The sequence below is a fragment of the Misgurnus anguillicaudatus genome, chromosome 21, assembly GCF_027580225.2.
Source record: "Misgurnus anguillicaudatus chromosome 21, ASM2758022v2, whole genome shotgun sequence".
Lineage (NCBI taxonomy): Eukaryota > Metazoa > Chordata > Actinopteri > Cypriniformes > Cobitidae > Misgurnus > Misgurnus anguillicaudatus.
The window spans coordinates 37,884,869-37,898,817 of record NC_073357.2 but is presented as its reverse complement, the minus strand read 5'-3'; the positions used below and the strand labels follow the sequence as shown (position 1 = coordinate 37,898,817).

General features: G+C 39.0%; 3 protein-coding genes and 1 non-coding gene across 5 annotated transcripts; all 4 read right to left on the bottom strand.

Moving 5' to 3' along the window:
- Positions 1 to 101: 101 nt before the first annotated feature.
- On the bottom strand, positions 102 to 175 carry trnat-agu (transfer RNA threonine (anticodon AGU)). The gene has a single exon. It is a non-coding gene; the product is annotated as a tRNA-Thr (tRNA).
- A 2,050-nt stretch (positions 176 to 2,225) lies between these two features.
- Positions 2,226 to 8,404, bottom strand: gpatch1 (G patch domain containing 1). Of its 2 annotated transcripts, none has more exons than XM_073859055.1 (19): positions 8,267 to 8,404; positions 7,994 to 8,128; positions 7,829 to 7,914; positions 7,572 to 7,735; positions 7,389 to 7,486; positions 7,224 to 7,282; positions 6,820 to 7,071; positions 6,555 to 6,705; positions 6,346 to 6,428; positions 6,042 to 6,246; positions 4,801 to 5,163; positions 4,537 to 4,715; positions 4,239 to 4,361; positions 3,810 to 4,106; positions 3,362 to 3,650; positions 3,148 to 3,282; positions 2,840 to 2,943; positions 2,599 to 2,732; positions 2,226 to 2,508 (listed from the first exon to the last, which is right to left on the bottom strand). In XM_073859055.1, the coding sequence occupies exons 1-19, from the start codon at positions 8,334 to 8,336 to the stop codon at positions 2,478 to 2,480; spliced, it is 2,958 nt and encodes a 985-aa protein (XP_073715156.1). In that variant the 5' UTR covers positions 8,337 to 8,404; the 3' UTR covers positions 2,226 to 2,477. The 2 variants fall into 2 exon arrangements, with proteins under 2 accessions (XP_073715156.1, XP_073715157.1); XM_073859056.1 differs by having other exon boundaries at positions 2,599 to 2,735; positions 8,267 to 8,339.
- Positions 8,405 to 8,440: 36 nt separating this feature from the next.
- cnep1r1 (CTD nuclear envelope phosphatase 1 regulatory subunit 1) lies at positions 8,441 to 11,564 on the bottom strand. Its single transcript, XM_055205991.2, has 6 exons — positions 11,410 to 11,564; positions 10,429 to 10,500; positions 10,150 to 10,223; positions 9,921 to 10,030; positions 9,203 to 9,257; positions 8,441 to 9,097 (listed from the first exon to the last, which is right to left on the bottom strand). Exons 1-6 carry the CDS (start codon positions 11,432 to 11,434, stop codon positions 9,056 to 9,058), a joined length of 378 nt encoding a protein of 125 aa, XP_055061966.1. The 5' UTR covers positions 11,435 to 11,564; the 3' UTR covers positions 8,441 to 9,055.
- Positions 11,565 to 11,854: 290 nt separating this feature from the next.
- Positions 11,855 to 13,949, bottom strand: LOC129444933 (arylamine N-acetyltransferase, pineal gland isozyme NAT-10). The gene is made up of 2 exons (XM_055205964.2): positions 13,858 to 13,949; positions 11,855 to 12,821 (listed from the first exon to the last, which is right to left on the bottom strand). The coding sequence occupies exons 1-2, from the start codon at positions 13,878 to 13,880 to the stop codon at positions 11,945 to 11,947; spliced, it is 900 nt and encodes a 299-aa protein (XP_055061939.2). The 5' UTR covers positions 13,881 to 13,949; the 3' UTR covers positions 11,855 to 11,944.

Sequence of the window (13,949 nt, the reverse complement as noted above, 5' to 3'; positions counted from 1 at the left end):
AAAATAAATCCTTTACAAAATCTTTGTTTAATTGCACACAACAGCGCTTTTTTGTGTAAAATCTTAATCGAAAACAACAGTTCAACTAACTTAGTATTAAAAGGCACCGCTGGGATTCGAACCCAGGATCTCCTGTTTACTAGACAGGCGCTTTAACCATCTAAGCCACGGCGCCACCACGCGATTGGTCGCTGTATGTATATACATACATCCGAATCCGCTCTACTCGATGTTTGTTTTAATATGTATAAACCAGTTATGAGTTTAGCGTATTCTTTGAAGTACTTACTACGCACTTATACAACGTGTAATGCATGTAGCTATATGCAACTGTGACGTTCCCAAAAAACTTTGAGATTTTAGTAAAAGAACACTGATCAAAATTAGAGAACACTTTCTGATAGCTACCAGTTGCTGGTGTTAATCTGACACCTAGTGCTAATTTCTTTAATTATCTGACAAACCTGGCAGCCTAACTTTCAATTTTTTACTAATTTTAAGATGTCACTGAAACCTTCACACAGCAGTTTGAAGGCCAAAGGCATGACCCATCCATAGCAAAAGAAGTTTCAAATCTGTGATTTCTAAAATATTGTATCTTTACAATGTCACTAACTTATCAAAGTCCCCCAGAATGACAGGTCGATATAAGGAAGTTTAATTTATTTGGGCAACATGTTCATTGTCAAACCCAATGTGCACAAAGAAGTCATTGAAAGGTGGAGGAGAAAGTGTCATGGTTTGAGGATGTTTTGGAATAGTGAATGCAAGTGTTTATCAGAACCTCCTGCGGTAACATGAGGTTCCTGCGTTCATCGCCCAAATAGCCAACAATTTTCATGCAACTCAATAGCCCCTCTCACACAGCCAAACGGGATAAAGCAGTGAAATAATGAAATGGCCAGTCCAGAGTAATCTAATCCTGAATGAAAATCCTTGGTGACAAAGTTATGGCTAAGAATCCCAAAATCACACCAGAGATGTTCTATTGGGTTGAGCTCAGGACTCTGTGCAGACCATTCAAGTTCCTTCACACCAAACTCGCTCATCCATGTCTTTAAGGACCTTGCTTTGTGCACTGGTGCACAATCATGGTGGAACAGGAAGGGGCCCATCCCTAAACTGTTCCCACAAAGTAGGGAGCATGAAATTGTCCAAAATGTCTTTGTACGATGAAGCATTAAAAGTTCCTTTCATTGGAAGTGATTGGAACACATGAATTCAATGATTTGGAGGGGTGTCCCAAAACTTTTGGTAATATAGTGTATATATGTATACATTTTCCAAGACTGTTTCCACTTGGAAAAGGACATGAAAGGGCCGATCAAAGAAGCGGAGCCCTTGTGTTGTGCATCAGGTGCAGAAGCTGGCTTCAACATCAGATGCATGAATGCTGCCAACATTGCGTTATATGTTGCAGAAAAAGGTCAAATAGTCAGTGCTCAGACAATACGCAACAATACTGTTCGGTTTTCAAGTGCTCTAATACAAGATACACACATTTGTAACATGAAAATAATGAATAGGAAGTGGCTTTGCATGGTTAAACGATATACATCTATTATCACTTAGGGCAGGGGTCACCAATCCTGGAGGGCCGGTGTCTCTGCAGAGTTTAGCTCCAATCTTAATCAAACACACCTGAAGAGGCTAATTAAGCTACCCGGCCCTCCAGGACCAGGATTGGTGACCCCTGACTTAGTGTGTACTTACTTTTGTTGCCATCTATTTTGACATTAATGGCTATGTTAAGTTATTTTAGAGGACAGCAAATCTATACAACTCTAAAATATATCAAAATTTAATTTCTATAGCATTGTCCTGTGAGAAGATATACTAAAATATTTGTTGAAATGTGAATGTGTACTCACTTTTGTGACACACTGTATATAAAGTTAAGGAAGATCATCAGCTTCGGGAGGGCGATGCAATTTTACAAGCATTTTCCTCACAGAATGTTGTACATTTGGGACAAAAAACAAATGATTGTTTTAGTGTGATTTTACAGTTACGCTGTAATAAATATTAAGCATATTTCCTCCATATTTACACACACACATACACACACACATATACACATACATATATATATATATATATATATACACACACTCTGCTGTAAGGCTCAATAGGTGTCACACCTTTAAGGACTATTAGGAGGAAATAGGAGGAAAATCATGTGGCAAAATGTAAGACATGTAATTTAGTAAAACCAATTCTAACAAATTACATTCACATTAGAAGAAAACACTGCTGTTCATGTGAAGTGAATATTGCGCTCATGTGACTATAATAAACATTCAGCTCTTAATTTCATTTTTTAATCAAAATCATCTGACAACATAAAAAATTGCTAGTAGGTGCTAAAAGTATACCACCTACCACACACGCGCACACCCAGACGCACAGACAGACGCGCACACACAGAGCGCACACACATTATTTTATGTATTTGTGAGACGTAATCCTCGAAAGGTCTAACTTCTCTTGTCCCTGAGCTTTTTCAACCTAAGTCAAAGAGATAAAGAGAAAGAGATTAGAATATTTCAAGCCACACATAGATCAAGATAACTTTGATGCATTATAAACCGCTCTGACCTCTGAAGTAGTTCACTTGTAGAAACATCTCTAGATTCATCTTCACTGTTGGAGTCAGAGTCATCTGAGCTGCTGTTAGACTCCTCAACTTTCTTCTTATGTTTACCTTTATGCTTATGTTTCTTGTTCTTCTTCTTCTAAAGAAAAGTTAAAGACAGACAAATGAAAAGGTGCATCTATAAGTAGTGTAACTTGCAAAGCAGACTGTTGGTCAAACCATATTCGTCCGTTTTTTCTGTACCTTTTTCTCTTTCTTGTGTTTATGGTCTTTCTTAGCCTTGTGTTTCTCTTTATCTTTCTTCTTCTGTTTTTTTGACTGTGGTGAGTATGCAGGTAGCACAAGCCCTAAAAAAGGAAAGAAGTAAAACCTGAATATTTATATATACCATAACATCCACACAAAGTGGTTCATAACTCCAAAAAAGATCTCACATAAACTCTTATAACTTTATCATCACAGCACAACAAAACTAGATCACGCCTAACCCAACAAATCCTAACAAACAGTCTACACCTAAAGTGTTCAACATTATGCAGCTAGTAACTGACCGGGAGGTGGTAATCTGGGGCCAAACTCTTCTTCATCCAGTTCGCCAGATTTAGCAGGAGGCTTTACAGAGGACTGAGCTTTTTGTTCTGTTATATCAGCAGACGGCACACTCTGGGTTTTAAAATGCTTTATATCTGAGAAGTAGAAAAGAAAGTTAATAACTCTATGAAAATAATATTGGATTTTCTTCTTTTAAACGCCTTAAGACTTTACCTGTGACTTTGCTGAGATCAGGAGTGTCCTGAATTTTGATGGATGGGTCCAATCTGCCTGTAGTGCTTTTGATTGGATCAGATGTTGTTGGGTTCACCTCTTCTTCTTCTTCACTATCATCTTCAGATGAAGATGAGCTCTTCTCATCTGATGAACTGGCAAAGATGGCTTTAAAGAGATCCATTGGAGGCCTCACCTCTTCTTCTTCTTCTTCATCTTCATCTTTCTCCTCCTCTTTTTCAGTCTTCTGCTCACTCTGCTGCTCTTCAGATGATGCTGTACTGGGTACCTAATTTACAACAAGCTACCTTAGCCTTCAGAGCTCCTGAATGTTTTTATAATTTTATTTTTGTCTGTGTACACCATGTCAGTCAGATTATCCTGAACCAACAACTGTCCATAATAAAAATATTATAAATTAACATACACAATTAAAACCCATTGGTACCTCTGGAGTGGCAGATGAGTCTGTCTGGCTCTTAACTCCAGTTGCGGCCTGCTGAACCGTCGATACCTCGCTTCGAGCTTCACTGAGGAATGCACTGAGTGGGTCTTGAGGTTTGGAAACCTGCTCTGGTACGTCCCACCTGGATTTCTTATTAGAAGCTGTATGGGGAAGGGTTGTACTGGTGCTGGGAGGGTTTGGAGCACTGATAACCTGGCTGTTTTCAGGTATGGTCAGGAAGTTAAAGACTGAGTACTTATCTCTCTTTACTTTAGGCATTCCCACTGTACTGGACCCTGGCAACAAAAAGAGACAAACGATAAAACAATTGCAATAACTGCACCCTGTGCATATATTTGGCACATGAGTCATGTGTTGAAACAGGCTTTAAGGTACACAGTGTGATTTTATTCAATCAGTGTCTCACCCTGGGTAAGGATCTGGGACATTGAATCTCTTGCACAATAGTTTATCAGGGTGCCACTCAAACGTTTCTCTGGTCAGCTGCCCAAACATCTTCATCTTCACAGCGGCCTGCTTATCATCTACATCATTCTGAGATGGATAGAGGAAATGCATAAAAGGACACTAACATGAAGCTATACAGTAGACAAAACAAGAATTAAGAATCAACATTTCAGTTGCACTGTCACTGAACTATTTTCCTCGATTTGTAACTGATTAAACGCAGAGAGCAATGCCAAAAATACTCAAGGAAGAGCCCCTTTACCTCCTGTTCCGCTGGGACCTCCACACTGTCGGTGTCATCCTCATGCTTGGCACGTGTAAAACGTGAGGAGAGAGATGAGTTGCTTGGCTTATAAAGTAACGCAGCACGTACAAATTCCTCCCTTTCTCTCCCTCTCTCCCACTCCGTCATGGAAGTGTCCAGACTCGACTCCACCGCATCTGCAAGCGACCACCACACAAAGCCAAAATCAGGTACAGGCAAAGAATAATTAGGCAAAGTCAAGATAATATATATATTTTTTACCTCTGTCACCCTGTTTGAGTCGGCTGATGTACAGATCATAGCGAGCCTGTTTCTGAGGATTCTTTGCAAATGGTTTAAATGTTTTGCTGGCATCTGCTGTGGGACCGGACCAGGCGTTTAAAGCCATCTGCATCTCAGAAGATGGCTGGGGTTGATTTTGGGAGTCAGACTGCGGGCCGGCTGACTGAAAACGGTTGGACAGAGCCTGCAGAACAGCAGCTTTCGCTGAAGCCACCACCTCAGCACGATCTACAGCTGAAGAAAGATCTCTTTGAGACCTATTCTGCTCTTTGGATGCTCTGCGAATCTCATTCAGCCTCTCCCTTTCCTCGCTGCCAAGCAGCTCAAACACAGAACTTGGTCCTGCAGAACACAAACACACACAAGTGCACATCCAAACAGGCGGGGTTAAAAAGATAAGCGGGTAACTGAATTTAAGATGACTTTTGGGTTATGAACTGTTCTTGGAAAGCTATTAATTTATAGAAATGAAACCTTGAAAAACCTTCTTTTAAAGAGCACCTATTGTCTGATACACTATTTCACATTTCCTTTGGTGTGTAAGTACATGTTAATGATATGAAAAAGGTACAAACCCCAAAGTAAACGATGATGCAAGTTATCGTCTCCAACCTAAATGTCTTTTCTCGGACTACAACAAACACACGGATTGTAGGCAACCGTTTACTTTCTGGGATTGTTGATGTAGACACGACCGACATTATCATAATTCCTCCCGATTCGGACTGTAAGTCTGTAAGTTAACTTCTGTTAGCAACCGAATCTTTCAAGCATGGTAAGGAGCGTCACGTTTCCGGCTGATGTCAGAGGTATTCAGGCCAATCATAAAGCACAGATTAGCTGGCCAATCAGAGGACACAGAGCTTTTCAAATCCGGGCGTTTCAGGAAGAGAGTGAAATCGGGAGCTACAAAAATGTACGGTATGTTTTTAACCATAAACCACGCAAACACATTGTATTATACCAAATACACAAAATAACATTGTTTTTTAGCAATGAAATAGGTGCTCTTTAAAGTCCACACAATATGATTTTTTCCTGTCTTAAAAGAGATATTCAACACACAAAAAAAATGTAGGACAGGACTTGACTGAGATGTAAAAAGCGGCTGTTCTGTGCCAAAATTGAGCTTTTAAAAATAGCAGCCAAGACCTAAATTCACTTTGCAGTCAATTGTGGATTACTATTCGAACAATACTCTCTGACAAATACATCTTTACCCTGTAGAGACGTCTCTCCAAGCAATTCACGTCTCTGAGAGGAATCCAAAGTGTGACGGCCTTGCTTGGGTGTATCCTGTGACAGGTATCCACGTGAAGCCTGCAGCGCCTGGGCAACAATGGGGCTCACAGAAGATGAATCAACCACAGGCCGGAAATAATGTACAGGGCGATAATCACGTGGCAAATCAGGGGGAGGATATACCTGGAAAACAGACGTTTTCTAATGTAACTGCACAGCTTACACTTTAAAGTTAAATGAATAATTGAATCATAGGGTTATTATAAATGATAAGTGTATTACTGTTTTCATCTCTGATGTGACTTTGGAGGCCAGTGTGAACCCCTCCAAAATTCGGCCTAAATAGGCAGCATCTCGATTTGAATCTGTAAGATGATACGATTTTAGGAGTTTATAATGTTTCTGACGTTCCTTTATTTGAAACAAATAAAATCTTTAAGCATGATGATATTATGAAAAAAAAACACAGTTGAGGACATCCTGTCACAAACCATTTTTCTTTTTGGTATACTGCTGAGGGGCAGTCCATCCGTAGAGCCCATCCCCTGGCTCTTCTCCTCCCAGCACGGCATCATAGTTGGACATGGAGTCTTTATGATAAATATCATCATCTTCCTCCTCCATTGCTCCGACTCCAAATGCCTATACACATGTTGGGCGTCAGCACTGACACTTTCAACAGAATTATTGAATCAATTTCACTTCTGTAAGCACTCTAAATTAAATATCTAATCCTTTTAAACCCCTTGGCCTTACCTGTCCTGCAATCCCACCTCTTTGCTGCTTTCCTGACTTCTTATCCCCGATCAAGCTGGTTGTTTTGTCAGAATGAAGCATAAAGAGGTCTAGCTGCCCTGAACCTAATCCACCGCTCAGGGCCTGAAGGGGGTTAAGTCCCCGGTAACCCAGACCATGAGAGTCAACTTTAGGGGTGAAGTCCACTGGAATCACATCTTTGGGGGCAAAGGTCACATTCTCCGGAGCAAATTCATCATCATCATCATCGTCCTGGATGAAAAAAATACAAGTTTGTCAGTCTGACTATGGGGGAGCCTAGCAGTAAATAAGGATTTAGAATTAAAACTAAAAACTGGGATCATTTTCACATCATACTCTTCAAATTATTGTTATAAAATCTCTACACATTAGGTTGCATCCACCTCTGACTCCTCTGATCCATTGGGCGGTAATGCACAGCCATAAGATCTACCTGCACTTTCTGAAAGATGAGAAAAAACAAGTTAAACATTTTGAAATGCTAACAGGTATTACAAAACCAAGCGCTAGCATCTCAGAATAATATAGTACAATATAGTAATACTGACTCTCATTTTGTTTGGATTGCTTTCTCTTTAGCCGTGGCCCGACTCCCTGGCCATCTTTCCAGCCCATTTTCCTCAGTAGCTGCACACCAATAGATGACCTATAAATGATACAATCCCAAATACATATATTAGTGGGCAACGGTGAATAAAAAATGTGTCCACATTAATTAGACAGATAAGTACCGTGCAGGAGCAATAAGCTCCTCCAGCAGTCCAGTGTCCCCAGGTATGGGAGCAGCAAGAAAGTTGACAGCTCGTGCTTTGTCCTTGATCTGATCCCGTTTCTCCGAGGCAAAATCAACTGTAGTGACAATCTCTTGTGGGGCAATACCATGCTCACCAAAATCCTAAAGTAAACACAGTCACAAGCACTTACAGACTTGAGCACTTTGCAGATCTGAGGGTTCAGTAAGAGAGCTGTGATGATCACACACACTAACCTCCTCATCCATAAAGTCCTCTGGTCTAGCATTTTGTTTCTCTGCCTTTTGCTGTCGGGATGATACGAATGTTGATGGTGTCCAGCCTAAAAGCAGGCAGGACAGTTTGACCACGAAACCCCTGATTAGATAGATTAAAACAGTACAGGAATGAGGGTAACTGACCTTCTTTAGAGCCCACTGTGTTGAAGTAACCAGCGGAAAAACCACCGGCGAAGGCTCCGTGAAATCTTTTGTAACGACCTTTCTCATCTTTAACTGTCTGCTCGTGCACAGGTATCGGTTTTCTGATGGGTTCGTCTGAGATAAACGCACACCATGAATCTCTACAGCTGCGACTTGACAGTTTATCATTTAATGCTATTTTGTGTCAAACGTCTTAAAATTCATCCGAATGACAACTTTATTATTGATAGCATTGGTATATGATTATAATACCTTCCTCCAGAGGCTCTAACGGAGTTCCAAAAGTCACAAAATCCTCATCGCCGTCTTCGTCGGACGCCATGTTTACTAGCTGTACGGTGGCCGACTGAGCTCATTAGGTACTACAGAACAAAACCTTCGGAGACGACGCGTCATGCGCGTGTCTCAATGATCACACCAACAAAATCCGTTCAACAAACCTTTTTATTGCCAACACAAGTCACTTAGTTAAGTAAATAAAACCTTGGTCAACCAAGAGTCCAAACTAAGACGCGTTTGCCTATTTCCCTTTAATGTTAAACAACTGGTGCAGCCTTTGGTCGCATAAAAGTCTTTTAAAAATAACAACAAAAAGCAGCAAGTCATAGGCATGACATTCTAAAAACATTCCGTATTTAAGTCATTGTAAAGTGAACAGTTATCTACAATTTAATATTTATTTATGTGTTCAGCAAATTGCTTAAAATACAAATACCATATTCATCTAAAATTAGACCATGGCATTACAAATGAGGATATCAAAATCCACAATCAAATAAAACTCCAGATTTTTCAAAAGAAAAATAAGAAATATAGTATGAGAGATGTTATCTAAAATTGCAGAAACACTGGTCTTCTTCAAGAGGGGCATTTCCTTTTGAGTTCCCATTGTTCCTTTATAAATTGCAGTGGGAATTGTGTGTGTGTGAGATCAACTCCCATACACTTTGGATAATCTTCTTGCATCGAGGCCCGTGTGCAATCTCAGTAATTAATATTATATGATATGATATACTCTTCAATCCTCTCTCTTCCAAAGTGCTATTGGATATGAGGCCGCGGCTTCAGAATAAGTTTTCCCGTCTAGAATATAGGAGGAAACAAAACTAAAATGTTCATACACAACATGTTTCATGGTAGTCATAAAACAGAGAGAAATTACAAAAGAAAATTGTTTAAAGTACTCACATCATCACACGACATGTTATATTCTGCTAGTACTGTCCGGCAGCGAGCAGCAATACTGCAACATTAGGTTAAGGAAAGATCCTTTTGCCTGTCTAATGGAGAGTCTAATTTTAAGGACCCTGTGTCCACCACAACATTTTACCTGTGTCGGGTGTATGTTTTCAATTGTTTCTAATGAAAGCACAGCACTTTAAAAAAAAAACAGCAGCTGGCAGTTTTTGTCCACGTTCAGAGTTGAAATGTTAAACTTTGGGTGAAACGCTGAGCTCATTAATGCCACTTTTCACTCAGTGGTGCAATGAAAGTGGAGGGGGGCGAGACAAATACCTCACCAACCAATCAGTGCATCATACAGTGACCGATAAACAAAACAGCAGCATCATAGCAAACAAAGGGCTTAGCTGAAAAAATGCTGGCAAACGCCCACAGCCAGGTGTTTTTAGCTAAGCGCTTGACAGCTGTGTTTAGGTGCTCCGGTGGAGACAGGGCCTAGTACACGGACCAATAATAAATCATGCAACACTGTGAGGCGGTTTCCCGGAAAGGGTTTAGATTAATCCAGTACTACGCCTTGGAAAGGGCATTGATGTGTTAAGATATGTCAGTACAAGGTGTTTTTAAAATTACGGCAGCTTAAACATGAATTTTAGTCTAAGACTAGAATAAGCCGTGTCTGGGAAACCGTCCATATAAAGAATATGAGCATTTTTGAGGATACATTGATGGAGCAACAACTCGTTTATGTATTCCAGCAAAGAATAAGGCGATGAGAGTCACACAGCTGATTGTGAAAAATGGATGATTCCATAAAGATGAGAAGAAAGAAACCTGTGGGAAAAAAGGAAATGAGAGACAAACATCTGTAGGGCATAATGAGAGCTATGCAACACATACAAAGTTATTGTAAAGTGTTTCCATAAAATTATTAGTTAATCTCATAATATTACTTTCTGAGTGTCTGGATCTATAAGCCAATTCCAGGCTCCGGTAGCTGTGCACACAGACACAACAATCAGAATCACTACAAAAAAAAGCAAACATTTACAAAATAAGATTAGACCGTGTAAGGGTACAATATGCATTATTTCAAGTTAAGAAATATGTTAAATTGTATATACAATTGTATAATGATTGTGTGTTCAATACAATCACAATGTAACTGTTGTATATAGAGCAACTTTTGTGTATATAATAAAGAGTAAACCAAATAGGCTGGAGAGACTTACTGCGCCACCGGCCTGTAGCTGGCTGTAAACAAGACACATACTCTGTCAGTCTCCTTTCAAAAGCCTTCAGGTCTGTAGAGAAAGAAAGAAGTGCATCAGCAAATCAGTGACCTAAACATGCGAGTCAAACAACAACATCTACATTACAGTCAAAAGAATCCAACATTGTTCTGGCAGTTTGATCAGGGATCTTTCTGTTCCAGAATAATAAAACCATGTGCACAAAGTGAAGTCTACAGTACGTAGGAATGGTTTATTATACTGTGTGTGAAAGAATTTGTCCCCCCAAAAATCTGAGCTGAACCTTCACTGAACATCTTTAGGAGCCCCCACGCTGCTCTGCAATAAAGTGACTCATAATGTTAAATAATGCTCTTCATTATGTTAAGTCCTCTATAAATTGACATTAAACAAATTCAGAAGCACACAAATGTCATCACTATAAGAGACAGCAACAAGACAAGACAGAAATTAGTGGAATAGCAAAACCCTGTACACATGAGCTGTACACATGAGCAAAACGCAAAGATTAGGAAAGATATTAATTGACCTAAAAGACAGAAAAAAATCTCTTGTACCCAACAAATAATGTGCAACTTCTTATGTTAAGTGTAGTTAAAAAAAATACACATTGTTACACGTACCTCTGACAGACACTCATATTAGCATATCACTGGACAATCTGATATTTAAAGCTATGCCACAAAAGGCTGTCATCAACAGGACACACGTATTGCTTTTGAAAGCCTCGATTTTCGGTTTACATGCTGCATGCTGTTTCTCATAAATACATACATGTGTAACAAAATTAATGTTTCTTCTAACTTTTAAAACAGTCTTAGCTTAGATGCTAGCAGCCCAGTGTCAGTACAATAAACCTGACATGACACAACACACAGACATAACGAAGTTTACTAACAATTGACGATGACACTTTGAGATCTGTGCACTAAAATAATAGTTGAAGTGTTTGTAAAATACCTTCGGCTTGCTCTAATGAATTCATTGCTTGTCCCCTCAGTGTTATAATCGCTCTCTCCAGGCCTGCAGAAACACGCAGCTGCGGTCAGGCTGCGTGAGCCAATCAAGGAAGCTCTGTTCTCATTGGCTACAGCATATTGCGTCACATGTTAAAGAAATCTCGTCCCTCTGTCACTACTGGGTTAAAAGGCATGTTCATGCGGCGCTGCGCAGGCCGTAGGCATATGGCATCAAAGTATCGCGAGAGCATTTCTAAAGCTATATTGCGAAAGTCATATCGCGACATTTGGATGTCATAGGTCGCTCGACTGCATAAAGTCGAACACAACTAAGTCTCATCCGCTTGGTTTATTTTATCAAATATTTTCGTTCTTAGCATTTTCTTTACTCTTTATAACTGAAAAATTCATAGTCATGAGTCATAACATAACGTTTATTTAATGCTTTTATTTATATTTGTTTACAAAACTTGACATATGTAGTAATATTTTAATTTTATTTAAATACTGTTTTATGGCACAAACATTTGCAATTGCTATATGCAATAAGTTCCTTTGTTTTTAGGTGCAAATTTATTCATTAACACTAATTTAAACTTTTCTTTTAACAAAGCCTCTATCTCACAGTCTGGGATTTCTTTCATCTCCACCAAGTCTGTGTCCTCATGTGGGTTAAATGTGACCTCGCTGAAAGTCCAGCCAACCAGAGCTCTGAAGCCTTTGGGAGTTTGAAGGGAGCAAATGGATTTGAGTATGAACAAAGACTCTGGGCTTGTCTGCAGCCACTCTAATGTCTCCAGAAAGTATTCTGTATCACGTGGGGTTAATGTGAACTGATATATTATTTTTGTTAGGCGCTTGTCAATGAGGCTAGAATTAGCAAAAGTCTGTTCTTGGACCAGTTGCTTTCTTCTGGTCTTTTCCAGAACCCACATCGCCCCATCATTTAGGAGGCGGAACACGCCTGGAGGCTGTGGCTGGTCTTTTCCTGAGATCAGTTCTAAGGGATGCCAGATTTGGCCTGACACCCCATAGCTTACATCAGCAATGTAACCTTTACTATCAATCTCCACCAAATTTATAAGATGAGTCTCCATGGAGTTATAATCATTTTTATGCACGTTGAACAGCCTGGAGCTTAGTGTAGTGTATTTGTAGCCCATCTCTCTAAGGACCCATGAGAACAAGATGTTATTTTCACAACAAGATCCTCCACGATTGGTCTTGACAATTTTATTATATATTATTGGCAGGTTCAAGGTGTTCTTCTCTCCACAGTGAATACTGAGATTCTCAAATGGAATATTCATAACATGCAGCTTGTGAATAGTGGACAAGGTGTCCAGGTCAGCTTTGTCAAAATGGCCTGTAAAACCAATTCTTTTGAAGTATCCATTTAGATCCATTGTATGCCTACAAGAAACAATAAAAAACAGTTTGAATAGAATGTGTGGAGTGTTAAACTATTTAAAAAGAAACTCGAAATATGAGCAGAAATAATAATTTTTGTTTTTAAATATATTTTTGAAAAGAATTTTTAAACTGACATACTGTATTAAAAAAACCGTACCATAAAATATTTGCAATAAAACGCAAAGAATAACACATTTAAAACAAATGCTGTGCAAAGTGCTTCCCAGCATAATTCATTAATACAACAAAAGTAAACACACATTTTTTAACACTTTTAATAAGGTCTCAAAGGGCAACAATACATTTTGGAGCAATACCATACAATGCTTTAAAACCATCAACAAAACCAAAACAGGCAACCAGTGTAGGGATATCAAAACTTGGGTAATACTCTCCCTTTTCTTCGTATGAGTCAAAAGCCTGGCTGCAGTAAACTGACCCTGAAAAATATCTGAAGAAATACAATAACCAATGTGTGAAAATACAAATATGAATGTCAGTTTCCAAGTCTTTAAAAATAAAAAAGAATTAATAAAATGTTAAAATATTGCTGATCAGAGGTTTCACATACATGTATCAGTTCTCTACTGTTCCTGCAGTAAGAAAACATGCAGCCTGACATGCACCAGCCAATCAAAGGAGCTCTGTTCTCATTTGCTACGGTAGATTGCGTAACGTCTTAAAGAAATCGTCTAATTACTTGTCACAAAAATTAAGTACAACATTTCACAAACACCAAACAATCTCACGTACTGTTACATAACCAATAGTAGTGGAACAGGTACTTTTTCTAAGATACTGTATCTAACTGTACGTTACAGACATATGTTCGCTGTTACAGAAGAGCACGTGGAACATTAACAGGAAGATACGCAGGGAAGAGAAGAAAAAAGTTTCAGTTTCTCTTTTAAGAATATTAAATTAACACACACGAAAACCTGTGAATAAATAGTTTTAATTTACAACAACCAAATATCCAAAATACTGTTTCTTTTAATATTTAAAATATACAATTTAATATATAAAACCCCCTAACCTTAAGCGAGTGAGATGTGTCATCAAGACTTCGGGAATCTGTGAAGTAATGATCTGGGTGTGTATAACACACAGGAAGTAACCCTTGATCCG

Excerpts from the sequence above, each read along its gene's own strand:
- gpatch1 (XM_073859056.1), bottom strand. The coding sequence starts at position 8,336 with ATGGCGTCCGACGAAGACGGCGATGAGGATTTTGTGACTTTTGGAACT. Across the intron at positions 7,915-7,993 it reads CACAGTGGGCTCTAAAGAAG|GCTGGACACCATCAACATTC; the intron begins GTCAGTTACCCT and ends GCCTGCTTTTAG. Across the intron at positions 4,362-4,536 it reads AGGTCCCAGCGGAACAGGAG|AATGATGTAGATGATAAGCA; the intron begins GTAAAGGGGCTC and ends TATCCATCTCAG.
- cnep1r1 (XM_055205991.2), bottom strand. The coding sequence starts at position 11,434 with ATGAATTCATTAGAGCAAGCCGAAG. Across the intron at positions 10,501-11,409 it reads TTCATTAGAGCAAGCCGAAG|ACCTGAAGGCTTTTGAAAGG; the intron begins GTATTTTACAAA and ends CTTTCTCTACAG. Across the intron at positions 9,258-9,920 it reads CGAGTTGTTGCTCCATCAAT|TATTGCTGCTCGCTGCCGGA; the intron begins GTATCCTCAAAA and ends CTAATGTTGCAG.
- LOC129444933 (XM_055205964.2), bottom strand. The coding sequence starts at position 13,880 with ATGACACATCTCACTCGCTTAAG. Across the intron at positions 12,822-13,857 it reads ACACATCTCACTCGCTTAAG|GCATACAATGGATCTAAATG; the intron begins GTTAGGGGGTTT and ends TGTTTCTTGTAG.